At 35.8% G+C, this 16,279-nt stretch overlaps 1 protein-coding gene across 1 annotated transcript in view; it reads right to left on the bottom strand.

The window, feature by feature from the left end:
* LOC150095837 (protein spaetzle 3-like) overlaps positions 1 to 745 on the bottom strand; it is a 62,899-nt gene extending 62,154 nt beyond the window's left edge. Inside the window, exon 1 of the mRNA XM_090408981.1 lies at positions 393 to 745. Coding sequence (XP_090265107.1) covers positions 393 to 572 — 180 coding nt within the window. The 5' untranslated portion in view covers positions 573 to 745. The remainder of the gene's footprint in view (positions 1 to 392) is intronic.
* Positions 746 to 16,279: the final 15,534 nt, after the last annotated feature.

The raw sequence follows: 16,279 nt of genomic DNA, 5'->3' as shown, positions 1-16,279 counted from the left end.
GTTTTCCTTGATAATTAACTCACGTGATCCTTAGATGAAGCGCACATATCAAACAGTCATTTCTCATCAGCAACAATTCTTCATATAGTTAATTTATGGAATGTTTTTTCCATAAGATCGGATAATATTTGTATACTTAGCATGCTTACGATTGAGTTGAAACAAGAACAAAAAATACTTTATAAGAATAAAGAGATGATAAAATAGTAAAATTAAAATATTAAGAGAGAAATTTTGTCTAAGTAACTTTGATTCTGCATAGTACTTAGCAAGCCATCACTGTATTAAACTTTAACTAATAATGAACTGATCAATGTAAATCGGAAGCCCGAGTGCTGCCGTAACACCACACAGAATCGAAGTTAGCGAAACACACGAAGGGATTCACTCACCTGTAGATGTTGCATGGCTGGATCGCCAACACAATGAAAGGTTTTGAAGGTCTCGGACGTTCGTTTAGTATTCCGTTGCAGCTGAGAAATGGGGAGAGGAGGGGGGGGGTTGGTTGGGTGTCTCGGGTTGCGTTGGTTGTTCTCTGGTCTAGTCACGATTAATATCCGATGCACATCCATTCACCAGGACAGGAAGTCGAAAGTGCGTCAGCGATTTCGCAACTCCGTTCATGTTTCTGCGAGTTCACACACATACATATTGCATGCTGTGGGTGCGGGTGGTTCATTGAGGCGCGCGCCTTTCGGATCTGGCTAACTTACACTCCTTCCACGTATTTCGGTTGGTCTAAGGAACGGTCAGCGTGTCGCATCACGAGCTCTGCGAAAGTTATCTACATGTCTTACCCTACTGACATACATATGAGTGTGTGCTTTCGCAAGGTCGGTATAGCAACGCCCTCTTGCGTGGATTTTATATATATATATATATTTTTTTTTTTTCTTCTTCTTGAATAGAAGGATCGGTTAAGCGAACAACTGCCGATTGTTCAGGAGTCAATGTAGACCGTGTCAGGGTCATCAGGCTTAATAACATTCCGATCTGCACGTGCATGTGGGAGGGAATTATAATTTAGTAGGTGGGAGGTTCCGACCGTAACGCAAGTGGTGTGGCTACCCTTGAATCTACTGTAATAAGACCACACGCAACTTCGAAACCTGTAGCTGGAGGAAGTTCGACAAGGTTAAGCCTCATCTCCTGTCGCATTGCAGACGTTTAAAAAGTTGCACTTCTGGAAAGGATGGGTTTTATTAAGGAAATTTAATAACCGAGGAAATTATTCCAAAGGTCACATCTGTTGTGATAAGAATTTCCTAAGAAAGTAAATTCAAGGGATGACTACCGGCTTTTTACTGCTGCCTTACTGCGATACCAACGTTAAGCAATTGTTTTTTGATGTTTAAAAGGTCATAAGCATCAAAACGGAAAACTTTTTTGCGCTGTAAATTTAAGAGGTATTTCAGTGATTGCCAACACATTTCGTAATTAAGGAGACACAATTTAAATTACAACATATCTAAATGATTCAGCTATCTTATCTGATACAATCGACGAGCTGTACATTTCGTATAGATCCAAAGGGGAAAAAAAAAAAAAAAAAAAAAAACATTCCCACACATTTTCCTAGCAAAAGTATGTTTACTTATTCCTCGCTTACACCATTATCAGAAATCAGAATTTTTGCTTTTGTTGCACAAGTTTTGCATTCTGCAAAAAAGGCAGTTAACAGGCATAGGCTCATAGCCTGCGTTGCTTCGATCATAATTGCAAACAATGCAGTCAATTTTTAGGAATAAAGTAAATCATTATGGAAAATAATAAATCATAAAAATTAATAAACATTAATATAAGGTTTCCTTTTAATTAATAAAAGATGATGTAATAGGAATAATTAAAATTTAAACTACATTGTAAACATTGATACTTCATTTATGCTTTTTTCTCCAAACCACGAAGCTTGTTCATTTGTAAAATTTTGAAATGGTATAGTGAAATTTAATTTATTTTTTAAATAATTTTATATGAATTTCATTTTAATAGTGCAACGGCGTTATTCTGTATTTTCGATAAATTTAAAATCAAAATAAATTGTCCAGTGTTAAACCTAATCAATCTGTCATTTTATTTTATAAATCAGCATCCACCGAACCTTTTATTATTACACTGTAATAATAGTAAGTACGAACAATTTGTACTTCGAACACCCCCCCCCCCCCATATACCTAAGGGTATCTAAAATATTGTGTGAATTATTAAATAGAAAGTGGAATTAATTTTTACTGCATTTAACTGGCTTTGAGTCATCCATCGCGGCGTAATGTGAAGTATCCGATGTGATTAATATCTGAATTTTATTTTATTTGAATAACTATAAACAGCCTACAAAGAATTTTTAACCCCATTTCCATAGGTATGCGGAAATAGTGAAATGGATATTTGCAGATTTTTTTTTTCTTAAAAAGCAGCCGAGAAGAAAGCGTACGGCTATTAAGATTACATCCCAAATTAATCAGCCTTCAGAATTATGTTTTACTTTGGTATCATTATGGAGTCCATCAAAATTCAAACTTTTTAAATTCTTCTCACAGGAAGATCCATCAGATCTTCGTGTTTTTATACATGAAAGAAAGTAAAAAAATCATTTCAACTCTCTCCTTGTAAGTGAAGTTATTCTGCCCAAGATAGCGACAGAAGCAGCAGCAAATAATGCAAGACGATCAATGCTTGTCTGTTATTTGTATTTGTTTGACTAATTATTATCTGAGTGATAAAAGAAAAAAATTGTCGCTCTACACATGCGAGGCCATCACAAATAAATGTGATGGCCTCGCATGTGTTACTGCCGGTTAAATGGAAGTTTAACCGGCAGTAAAACCCACCAACATCAGTATGAGACGGGCCATTCTCCACGTCCTAGGAGTTCGAACCCAGACCTCTCCAACCAAAGGACATCATAGACAGCGTTAATGATAGCGTTGCGCAGTCTTGTACTTGACAGAATTTGAGTTACAACTTAAATTCATAATAGACTAGCCTCATTGCCTTAGTCGCTTCGGCCGTAAATTCAACTCGATAAATCTAGTCTGTTATCCAGATATTACGGAATTTACAGTGCATCTGCTTTGTGCAAGAGAATGTTGCTGTAAACACGTTGGTCTATAGCGTTCACCCTCTTTAAAAATCGCTATCACTTTTAAACCATAGAAGATTCCAACGAAGTGTTGTCATTTTCATTTGTGTTGTTTGTTCAGAACTGTATTAATATTATTCGGGATTTATGATCATCACCACCACCAGAAGACCTAAATCCATCAAGTGGCAAACCAGAAAACCTGCTTGATTGTGGTTCTTTCGCATTACAAGCTACGTGGGTAATGTCGGTCTGTCAGCTGCTTGCTTGTTCTTTAACCCGTTTGTCTGTTGTGCAGGGGAAAAACTCCTGTATAAGTTGGCTAACTGAACTTCAGCTGAAAAGTCCTCAGAAAAGTTCCTCGTATACTGAGTGGGCTGCAAATGTGATTGAGAACCCGGAATTTTTAATTTTGATGACCCAAATTAAAACTGATAAATCTGGCATGAGTTTTAGCAGCATAGAAGATGGTTAGTCTCCGCCACTCCGTAATGTAACTTCTTCCTCTTCTCTTTTATTTATTTTATTTTTTTATTATTGGAAATGCAGAACTAACAGAATTAAGTGACATCTATGTCAGTGAATGAGGCAAGATATCCCCATGATTCTAAAAAAAAACGAAATGCTCCACTTGCATAAGACAAAACAGCGAACGTCTCCCCATTGTTGAAAACATTTGCGGAATGCTGAATGAAGCTCAGAAAATCACTTGGACGAAAGATGCTGAGCAACAGGTAACTATTATTATCTTTAAAGGGGGGGGACTTTTTGATCAGATCTTTCAAATGGACAGAAGGAAGACAGGATAGCAGATGAATTATCGTGAGATGCCTAAAAGGAATGACGACTTTAAGTAACACCAGTATCATAAGATAATTTCTTGTGTATGAACAATGAAGTGAAGAATCTGATTTAACAGACCTCTTTGTGAAACGTTTTTGTCTGCGGTTTCATTACAAAAAATCCCCAATGAATGTTTGCTTGTTTACGGAAAGAATAAAATAATAATACAGAACATTTCGGAACTTATGAAAGTCTTTTTTGATTAAAGTAGTCTGGAGTCTCGTGCAACGAGCCGAAACTCAAGTTATTAAACGTAGAAACAAACGCGGAATAAACTACAAAGAAAAAGAAAAAAAAAACTTCATTTCTCCTGACTGCTTAAGGGTATTATCAGACGGAGACTGAAACTATGGTTCCTATCGTAAAGAATGCTTTATTCCGCTTCACTGACATCAAATAGACGAGCAGGCTTTTAAAATTTCCCTCTGCGGAATAGAAAATACCCTGCTAGGGCTTTAGAAGAGGGTGCATCATTAGCTTGCTTCATTATGGATGGCCCATCTGCGAGCTACCCCCGTAATCTTTTCCTAAATAGTGTGTTAAACAATTGTAATAAAATACGCTGGTAATCTCAAGTATGTATCAGCAGAAATGCTATTAACTGGCGAGATGGTGAGCGAAAGGAAGGCAGAAAATTTTTGGAAAATATTTATAATGAACGAGAGTGACTGGTTTGTATGTTCTGTGGACACGCTCTCATTTCATATCTCAAATAAGAATCTTGGGAGAAATTGCAGTTTCATGATTCAATAAATAAATGTGAAATAAATCGACCTGCCAAGACGTATCGATGTAAGTCTTCCGATCGAAGAGAACAACCCACTTATACACTAGTTACGTAAACAACCCTATAAGAAATTCAGCTCTACTTTCACTGTTTAAGTTACTATTCATTCTCACCTCTTAACTGTCGACGACAGTTTTTATTTTATTTATAGTAAGGTTCGTTTTGAACCTTCACAGCGTGGGAAAATTGCATTGGAACGAAAAGATTGTCTCGAGGATTCTGGACGTAACATACACTCCGATAAAAATTCGCTGATAATAATATTCAAGGTTTCTGTAGTCACAATTTTTAACATCATCAAAACAAGTACGCTTTATGCTTCATATTTTTAATACTAATTATTACAAAAATTATTTGAAATTGTTAGCGGGGTTGTAAAATTAGTGGGCCTCAGATGAAGCCCCATTAATAATTCATCCTTGATTGAATTTTCCACTTATTGTTAATAACAGTCAAGACGTCCGTATTGGCTGCAAAAGATTATCAACCACTAAGTTGAACTCGTTGCAAAAAAGTAACTGGAAATGCATTTCTACAATATCATTTATAGAGAATTAAAAAATAAATAAATAGTGAAACCTACGACAGAATTTAACAGTGATGTACCTTTTTTCATTAACCTTTTTGGGTGATGGTTTTTAATATTCAGGGGAACAATTCCAAATATTAACTAATGCAGTACAGAAATGTACGTCAAAATGCTTAATGAAGAGATTCGAAATAGAAATAAACGGAAAATAACAATTTGATTGAAATATTTATGTATTTAATTTAAATTGTGAATTTTTCATTTCATTCATTAATGTAAACCAACCTTACAAACAACGAAACGTGTATCGTATAAAAGCAGCGGGTCTGATCTATCGAATTACCGAAAAGTAATAAACATCGTTTGCGCAGAAAATAAATTCGCGGGCACCTGAAGAGACGCGCGAAGACGCATCACAGTAATATCGACAACACTTAGCCACTAATGGACTAGTGGGAGTAGCTGAACGGCACAGAACAACATACAGCTTCTCCCAGCCAAGTCACCCCCACACACACGATATGCTGTATTTCCGCAGACCCGACCTTAGGCACAGTAATGCTGCCTTAAAAACATGATTTCTCTAAATAGTGAAAATAGCAACGAGATCTGTGAAAGATTTCCATCGCTAGGTGAAAGTCATCTTATTGGGGGCCTCAAATTATATTTTGTTTCGAGAGCAGTGAATTCAGTTTCTGTCTTTTTTTTTTTTTACAAGCAGTGCTTGCAACCTTCGTGGGCCTAAGGTATTGTAGTTAACCACAACCGATATCTTCTGAAAACAGCAGAAGATATCGGCCGTGGTTAATTGACTTCTTCAATTAACCACGGCAAAAGAGACTTCTTCATAAGCTAACAAATAATCCTACTGTCATTTTCTCTGCCAGATCGTGCCTGGAGGGAGTTCGACACTCCAGTGGTGTGAAAGGAGGAAAGAACTGTCGAGGCTACTGTGCGACCACAGATGCGAGACCCCTCGACACTTCGACGCATGGCAGAAGGCGAATCCGTCCCGATAATAGGGTAATCAATGCGTTTCGTGGGATGAGTGTTTATTATCATACATCGAAAAATTAGCTTTTCTTTTAAGAAAATTCCAGTTTTTAAAGTAGTAACTATTTTGCTTGTAGACCACCTGGAAAATTTTACATATAAAGCACATGATTTCGCGTGTTGGTGACCAATTCGCACATCGTCTTATTCCTTTCTCCCCTTCAACATGAATTGACTCTTCTTGGCAATCTGCCAGCTGGGATTCTAGCATCAGTGGTCGGACAGTAGATTGGTTACTCCTTGGTTGGTTGGGCAGTGAGTCTTCCATACCTCTAATGCATATCCTTGATCTGTAAGGATACCCTTTTTTGAGGGGGAAGGTCATTAACACAGAAATTAAGTTTTTAATTAGTTATTAATTATTACTAACAGTTATTATGTACTCTATGCATAACCCAAACTGATTTTAATGATTGAAATATCTTCTATTATTGAACCCAAGGATAAAATCCATTTTATAACTGTTAAACGCAGCCATCTATACCAATCAATAAAAAAAAAGCAACGTTATCAATTTTGAGTGGAATTGCATAAATTTAACACACAATACACAAAATACTAACACGTTTTTTTTTTTACGTAAATGTCCAAACTCAGATGTTTTTTGTACGATCATTGCATAAGAATAAAATCTGGTTTAGGACAGTAGATGGCAATCTCGGGATCAAAATATTATTGTTTGATTGAATTTTTTCATGAATCGTTTTTAATGACGAATAAAATATTTCAGGGAAAAACGGGCAGGTTTTTTATGTAAACAAAAAAGTCAAACAAAATGTTTCTAACTTTCTCGAAACATCTTGATTTTATAGGTTAGTAGGCATCATGTTAGAGAAAATACAAAGTATGAATCAGACAGTTCAAACATTTCCAGTCTGATGTCACGTCAATCGCACACGCCACAAAAATATTTACTACAGTTCATCATCGTTATACCAGATGGCAGCACTATAAATGGATTTTCCCTTAGTAAATGGCGCTTTTATTCTTTTATGTTCGTTATAACAGCAATTAGAGAAAATAAGAATAATTTAGATCCGCCAGTAATCTGCCCTAGTTATGGACTGTTAACGCCACGAATAATGAACACGAGCAAAGATACAGCAAAAGAGAAACTAATTTATCATTTTCACTTCACTTCCTTTGAATGTATATGAATGTAACCTAATTTTCTCTCGAATTGTAACGAGAATTATCAAAGGAGGGGATGTCCTATTGTCAAATAAACCGGAATTAACTGATGAAATATACACCCATATTTTGAAGAAAGACTTTTCTTCCTTATAAGTTTGATGGTTTAATCACAACATGTCAAAAACTTTTATGTACGGAATAATTTGTTCCTCTCGTTGTACTGTAGTTTGAGCGACGAATTTTGACTGTTTTTATTCTTTGCAAAATCGGAATTATGCTATAAGTTAAGGGCTCACCAAGCTCGAGATTTTTTTAATAGCATTCATAGCCATCTTACTCTTGCAACATCTGACCATTTACAGCACACACTGTTCATAAGAGAAAGTTGTCATATAGTGATCAGAAAACTGAAGTCTCTCTCTCACACACACACACACACACACCTGTAGTTTCTGTTCTCAGCAGTAATAATTGTTTATCGTCAAGATATTCTTGTCAATGGTCCCCCCCAGTAGCAAGTGTTTGGTTGATAATGTGGAAAGACTGAGCGTAGTCGAATTCTAGTGGCTTAATATCTAATAACGGTTCTAATTAATTCGAATCCAGCTTTCAAAAATTCATATCTTGGGGGTTTCTTCTCGCAACCCCCTGAAGCAAGATGAGATCTGTTGAGAAAAGGCTGACGCCTTGTCGTTCTTGGTCATTTTTCAGACGCCAACGGACATCAGTAGTTATAATAGTAGTAGAAATAATACCCTTTCCTTGTAGCATTTGCAGTGATTTAATCAAAAACAACAAACCAACACCTTTCTTCCTGCAACCTTCCTGGACGAAATCGATTTTTGGAATGACTGTAATATTTTAGACGAAAAACTCCTAAAAGTCTATCTTTAACCATTAGACTTTAATTCTTGTGTAGTTTTTACAGCATTTGACAGAATCAACCATCATGAAGAAGGGGGAGGGGGAGGATCGCTAGTTGTTTCAATAGAAGATAAAACTCAATGATTTCTTAAAATATGGATTCATGGATTTTTGGTCTCTTCTGAGCTAAGACTGCTGATTAGCTGCACTTGAAGACAAAATCAGATGCATAATAACAACTTGATGCACCCATTTTTTTTTAGGTAGAGGAGAACGAATCAGGTGATGTGGAAAGAACTTTGAATGGAGAATGTGCACTTATCATTGATTTGTTTTATTCGCATCCATTGTTATTTCTTAAACCCGCTTTTAGTGCAAAGGAAGCGAATTAGTTATTTTTAACTTATACATAGTGGTGTTTAAAAGTACGATAGACAATTCTTCCCCTCTCTCTCTCTCTACCACGGTCGCGCGCGCACACACACACAGTTCTTGAACTTTATGCCTATGACCACACGAACATAACTGCAGACATTTCGATTACGCGGTGCCACGTGCAAATATGATTTATGCTCTGCGACAGCGTTTTAAGCACGTGTACAACAGCGGCCGATGTGTTCGCGTATTATCCCTTGATTACAGTGATCTCTAGACTTCTACAGAGAGTGTACAAAACTGCGTAGTGAACACGGATTAAAGTTCCCTCAACTGGTTAAAGTTTGCGATTCCTGTCTCTCATCACCACTAATGGGATTAGACCGCGCAGAAAGTTCTCCCGCACTTCCTGCATGGCGGTAGGTAATTATGCGATCAGTGGACTAAGTCGATATATAATTGCATGTTTACTAGCAGCGAATAACAGACTCTAAGACGTCTAGTATAGCTTCGAAATAGTCTCTTTAAAGAAAAAAAGTTGGCTTCAGAAAATTTACGTCAGTAAAATGAAATGCAATTGAGCAACATATTGCTAAAGAAATAAATTCTCAAGTTAATGTCTACTGTAATTTTTTTGTTTTTGCATGAGAATCTCCTTCCTTATTTATTCTGTGCATTTACATTTACATGCCATTAGAGTTGGCAACAGACATTTGGGATCTCGAATGAAGCAAAGGAGGAGTTTTACAAGTGAAAAAAGTAAAGCCGACAAATGCTACTTTTCAGAATGTCTTTATATATATATATATATATATATATATATATATATATATATTATATATATATATATATTAGGGTTACCAAGTAATTTTATAAACTTGGTTATTTTACTCCTAATCCCAAGTAAGCAAACAGTTAAGTTTGCGCCTGAACGTAGTTCAAGTCTAAAGGTGGTGCAACACCAGGGCAACTCATTGTAAAGGTGGATAAAGCTCTGATCACTATTCTTAGTATTTTCCATAATGTAAAGCACATCTCACTAAGAGATGTATGCTGCAATGCATTATGGGTGGGGTCACTACCCAGACCGGTTTCAACCTTTTTTGAGGTCCCCTCAGTGAGTAGCTAGACCCTAAATACCAAGGTTTTTAGTAATACAGAGCCTTATCAACTGTACCTATACAAGTTGCTACAAGGTGTTTTTATTTTGAATAAGAATCTCTGGAGGAGATATGAAAATAAGTTTGTTTGTTTTTTTTTTACCTTGGGAATAATGTATATAAAATTATTTTATAGAATAAGTTTATAAAATTACTTGGTAACCCTAATATACATTATTCCCAAGGTAAAAAAAAAAACTTATTTACATATATAAGTTGAATTTCAACAGTCAGAAAATTTAAAAATGAATTTTTTTGCAGATTACGTAATGACAATGTAGTAATTAAATGACGCGCGTCACAATGAGAATACTTTTGTCACTTTTTTACTTACTATATGTCACTTCATACAGTAAGTAAAATAATTCACTAATTTATGGAAATAACTCACCGAAAAGATCTTTCAACTAATGACCGAACTTAACAAGCATTATTATTTGGAAAGAAATTTTCTTCTGCTATTTCCTGTGCAGATTCAAATTTTCTTGAAAATATAAAAATCGACAATTTTAGTGGACTTGTGTTATTCTTCCAAGAAAATTTGAAAGCAGTCTCTTTCAAAATGGGAATTAATTTTAGCTTCGCATCACAGTTTAGGAGAAAATGGCATTTCTAATTATTTGTTGTAAAATTGCAGTAAACTAAATGTTCGTAGAATCCGTGTATGATTTATTCGCAGCAATAAAAGGGAAAATGAGAGTGTGTGAGGAGTGAGAATTGTTCCACTTCAGCTTGTTTTCTTGTGAATTTGTTAGATGGAGAAATTATCCCTCGGTCATCCTCGTCGAAATCTTTGGTATATGTGCATGTATGGTTGGATAGTGTGAAGTAAAATCACAATTTCAGAAAATAATGAAGATAGCATAACAAGGTGAATTTTATCAACTTTATGTAACCTGCATAACAGGTTACATAAAGTTGAGAAATTTTGAGGTAGAACGGTGCAGCTACGGTTGCATGAGCTAGAATATTATGTCTATAACTTGGTAGAAACACACACACACACACACACGAGAGGTTGCAGAATCTGTAGAACATTAGTGTCGTGCGTGGCCAAGAAGTAAAGGGAAAAGAAAGAATCAACTGTTATTGAACATGTACGCTTTGCAGAGAGAGAGAGAGAGAGAGAGAAAGAAAGAAAGAAAGACGGAATTAAAGAGGGAGAGGAATTGGTCCGGTAGGTCTAAAGCTAAATAGCAAATAGATTTTGACCAATGGAGGAATGATGCCGACTAGGTCAGCAGAACACTTTCATGAAAACACCTATATAATAGACAGAAAGAGAACGTCAGAGAGATCACCAAAAATTGCATGGTCCATTCTGGATAACATTTTTGATGCACTACTCGAAATTTCGGAACAGAATATCAAAGGATGGGCGGATTCGTTTGAAAAAGCTCATCCAATGATGGACTTTTTTTAAATGAACTGTAACATCGTTAACAAAACTATCATCATCATCAGAAACTATGGGTTCATTGTCCGATGCCTCCTTCGCTATCTTCTTCCACCTTTCTTTGTCCAGTGCACAGGGTCGAAGTTTCTGTAAACCCATTCCACACAGTCCTTTATGCCGTCTATCCATTCTCTATATGGTCTACCTCTTCTGTTCACACCATCCATAATACCAAACATGAATGTCTTTATCTTCCGGTCCTCACTCATTCTCTAGATGTGTCCAAATAATTGCAGCTTCCATTGTATAATCTTCTGCATTGGATTCTCCTTTGGCTGTATCTTCCGACAGAGCTCTTAATTTGTAACTTTCTGTACACATCCTATTCTTAGAATGTTCTTGTAACAAATTCTTTCAAATGCCGAAATTCTTCTTCTTATTCCTTATTTATTACCCACGTTTCAAATGCAGTGAGGGAAGATCATTTATGTAATGGGGGGAGAGATTGGATGAAAGTAAAAATCATGAGATACATTAATAGAAAACTCAGAGGAGAGAAAGCCATCTACTATGAATGACTAGAGAGCAAGCTGGAGATCCATATTGAAGGAGAGAAGACACGCTATAAGATGGCAATTTGCCAGGTTGTTCTTTGTGCCTTACCCGATCAAAGGGCTAGCTATAAGAGTCACTCCAAACATCTTCATGGCTTATGTCTAAAGGTGGCTACATCTGATGAGGACGAAGAAATACATGGTGCTGGTCACTAATTAGCTGGCAGATCTCTGTAGTAAAAAATAATCATTTTGGATACCTTCTCCATGTTTTCTGAGAAAAATCAATTGTATATTAGTTTGATAGGTTACGTTTTTATTTTATTTATTTATTATTATTATTATTTTTTTATTTTTTATTTTTTGGAATTAGCCGAGTATAGGCATTTGTTTACACACTGTATAGAATAGATGCTGGATTACGTCTTGATTCTAGGTTCTTTTGATTTATTTCTGACGTGAGACTAGGGAAGACATTAGTGAGCTATTTTTAATTTAGAATATAGAAGTTAATTTGTCTTGGTCATCTCTGCAGGAATTGAAAGGAAATATGTCATGAGGGCTGCCTTATCTTTAGGTGATGTTGAGATCTTATTATCAGAATGAGTGGAACATAAAAGTTGTAACAGTGAATTTTCTAGTGAAAAGACAAATAGGTTCGCTATTTTGAACAGGAAGGAATTTTGTTTTAACATTTGACCCTTTCAGAATCTGATTTAGTTTTTTTTTTTTTTTTTTTTTTCAGCTTTTGAGAACCGAGTGTAAGGTGAAGTTTTGGTTTCTAACCACTAATGATATGCTGAATGTTTTCTTAATTTCAGTTACTTATATTTACTATTTGGTTGCAGCAAGTGTTTGGATCAGCAGAGCGGAAGCAACAATCAGATCATGGAAAGAGTAGAATTCACGAAGATTATAACATTTGCCATTACTATAATACAAACAGACTAAAGGGGAGCAACTAAAGGAAACGATGTTATAGTCTGAGTTACATATCTAATATATTTGGAAGGAGAACTATTTAAGAAGTTAAGTATGTTTAGTATTCTAGCAAATGGAATACTTCTGTGAGATCAATGCTAACAGTAAATACCACGGCATCGTTGTTTGTTGTTGCGTGATAAGTGGAATTGGTGAAGAAAAATCAGTTTGAGTTGTGGACGTTGAAAACCTCATCACCATTTGGGTATTTGAATTACAGAAAATCAGAGAGAGAGATCGATTGACTGTCGGAATTAAGGGCGATAAAGATACGGAACTTTTTTTTGAGCCACAGTACACCAGAGGATTTTTGTCTGGTATCCTCTGAACTCTCTGACATGGAACGTTAAATCTGAGAAGTGCACACTTACCGCCTCTGTGAGGTAAGGAATTGTGCACAATGTAGTTTGGACAACTGAGTTGGGGGGGTAATTTTTGAAGTCTCCGGCTGAAGTTCCGTAAGAGTATAACAGACCTTATTTGAATAATCCAAGTAACGGAACGTGAGTATTAATGCTTAGTAAGCCGAACATTTTGGTTCCTGACTGCGAAAATCAAGTTTACTGGATAAAGATATTCATATTTGTGGCATGCAGTCATAGACTTGTGACTGTTCAAATGCATGTTAGTGAATCATAAAGTTGATATTCTTCCTACGCTACGCATACGGCTGAGGCCTGCAGGGGAATGTAGTAAACACTTTGAACTACAAATTTATCGAGATTGAGTGACGCAAAACTCAAAGAAGGCATCTTGTGTTGGTCTGCAAATTGTATGCACTTTTCTTGTTTTGCTCTTTCTCCGTCACAACCGTCGTTGAGCATGAGCTTTCATAATCCCCTTCGAAATCAGAAAGTTCTTCTTGGTAAACAATTTTTTGTTTAGTTCAAGATGAACCTGGTGCTTGCTTACATCTTTATATCTTCATTGTCTTCCTAGAATGCCACTACTTCTTTTGCAAATTCTCTGTTTGCATGTCTTATGCAATATTGCACATCTGCTGGGTTGTTCCAATACTTTTGGCAACATAGTAAAAGTTCACATAATTTGAATACATATAAAAACTATGAAATGGTAAAAAAATTGTAAAAAAAAAACCCCACTTCGTTATATTCATAATCAACAGAGCTTAGCTGATTTAATAAAATAAAGTTATTATATCATTTATGTTATTAACGAAATCAAATTTTGTTATTCGATGTAACAATATAACAAGTACTGAGTTATGTGAATTGATCAGCACTGTTGGGCGATATGAAAACACCCTCACATGGCATAGTGAAATTAACTACAGAAATCTTGACAACTTGCTACATTCCATTCATAATCAGAAGTTACGTCGATGACCTCAAGCTGCAAGTATTCACTCTTATAAGAATCGTCAGGACCGAAATTCGACTTAACTCCTTCGTTCTAAGTTGAATATTATCGATCCGCCACTCTTATTTAGCAGCGGTATTCAAGACGACATAACCTGTCAAATGTGGAGTGTTAAATCCATTTAATAACAATAATAAAAGTAGAGCGCTTGGAAAATGGCGAGAAACATTCAAACCGTCGTTCTCTTCTGTAGGTGTGACGGCGCTCGAATGATTTCGATGACGTTTGGAATATTGTAGCTGAAGATCCGATTCTACATCAGTTCACCTCGCTCAACGATTTTCACCGACTCTGAAACACTAATTTGTGTATGCTGCCATTCAGTTGCGGACAAAAAACGGAGATGTTTGGGGTGTGTGGAGGAGGGGGGAAGAGTCGCTTCCTTGAGATATCGCTGCATATCGTTTTAGACCGCTAACAGTCTAAAGAAATAAGGACTGTTTAATGTTTATTTGAACAGCGGAAGGTTGTGTTTCTGACCGTGCTTAAGATAGTCTGAAAGTGAAAAGGAGTTTGAGATATTTCTGTTTATGTTGAAAGGTCAACGTAATATCGCCTGATGAATTCAGCCTAATTGGACTAAAATGAAGGAGAATTGCAGAGCATTCTCTTGAGTGTTCGCATTTCGGAATGAACTTTAATTCTCAACTAACACAATACGATCTAAATTGCATCAACCTTCTGTTTCTTCAGTATTTGCCCACTTTCTTTACTTAGCTGTTTTTGTGAGATAATTTATTTTATGAAGTAGGTAAAACAGTGGAGAAAGAACTGATGAAATTTGCATATTTCAGCCTTTTCCTATCAGATATGGAATTGGCTTCAAGTCCTCTAACAGTTCAACTTGAACCGAAATGGAACGAAGAAGGTAGAAGAAAGACACTCTAAGAATTGCTACGTATTGCATTACATCGTGCAACAATTCTTCCAAACTACTGCATAGTCCGATGTTTTTTCCCCCCTCTGCTGTTTTATCGACTTCATATAAAATAAGTAATAATCCATCAGTCCTCAAAAACATTTGATACAAAAAAAATATCATCTGCTATGATTTTTTTATCAAATGCGCTTATAATTAAATTTAGAAGCGGCTACTTGGCTATTATTTTAGTTGTCGAGAAAGTTGGATGCTCTCTCGAATTGCAACCGACTTCCTGCTTACTCAAGTTTTGATTTTTTTTTTTTTTTCATAATGAGACGTAATTTTTTTTATTTACATTTATAAATTATAAAAAAAATATTGTAAAAGTACAAGATATTTTAACACATCAGATCTTTTTTTCTTTTTTTTTGAGGATAACATTTTAACATAAACGCATAGTAAAAATACTATTAATTTACAAATTATTATTTTTTGGATGTGTGTGTGGGGGGAACCTTATTTCAGACCCACCGTAAAAGAAGACCTACTTTTGGTTGAAATAATTCACTTGGTATTGGATATTTAAGAGATATTTTCCTAAAATGCATAAATTATAGCTTTAATCTGTTTTTCCCTACTATAAAAGTTTATCTTTTAAAATTTCTATATTAACCTGCAGAACCAAGTTATTCTTAGGTGGATATTTTTGCGTATTGGGTGGGCAACGATGGCCAAACCGTTTGGTCTACACGCTTTCAATCCCATGCGATGTATGTTTGAATCCCATCCTGGACATGGATGTTAGTGAGTTTCTTCAAGTGGCAGATAAATTCTATTGCACAGTGTGAACCACCAACCTGCTTATTGGAGACCCGAAGTGGCTTAAAAAAGTTCCATGTTTGGCCTCGAGCGAGTTTCCGGATAATTTAATCCTTAGTCACGACGGTACTAATATACTACAAACTTACATCTTTTCATTAGTGCAATTCACATAAAAACTTCATATTTCCCAAAAGCTGAAATATTTCATGATTCCAAGAAGTTTGATTTCTGCAAAAGAAAGTCATAAGTGATGGGTGTGTGAATCTTGTTCGAGTGATATACAAAGTTTTATTCTGTTTGGAAAATGTAATTGTCTGTTATAGAGAGAGGAAACAACTGGAATGGGACCACGAAAAGCAATAGAAAAAATTAAACAATCGGAAAAAGTGATTTATTAATAGATAAAACTGGAAGAGATCCTGAATGGAAGAAAGTGAGTTCACCATTGCGGATTCCT

This window comes from Typopeltis vanoorti, chromosome 19, assembly GCF_054136105.1.
Source record: "Typopeltis vanoorti isolate ZY-2024b chromosome 19, IOZ_Tvanoo_1.0, whole genome shotgun sequence".
NCBI lineage: Eukaryota > Metazoa > Arthropoda > Arachnida > Uropygi > Thelyphonidae > Typopeltis > Typopeltis vanoorti.
The sequence above is the reverse complement of the archived record's forward strand: the minus strand, read 5'-3'. Positions and strand labels throughout refer to the sequence as shown.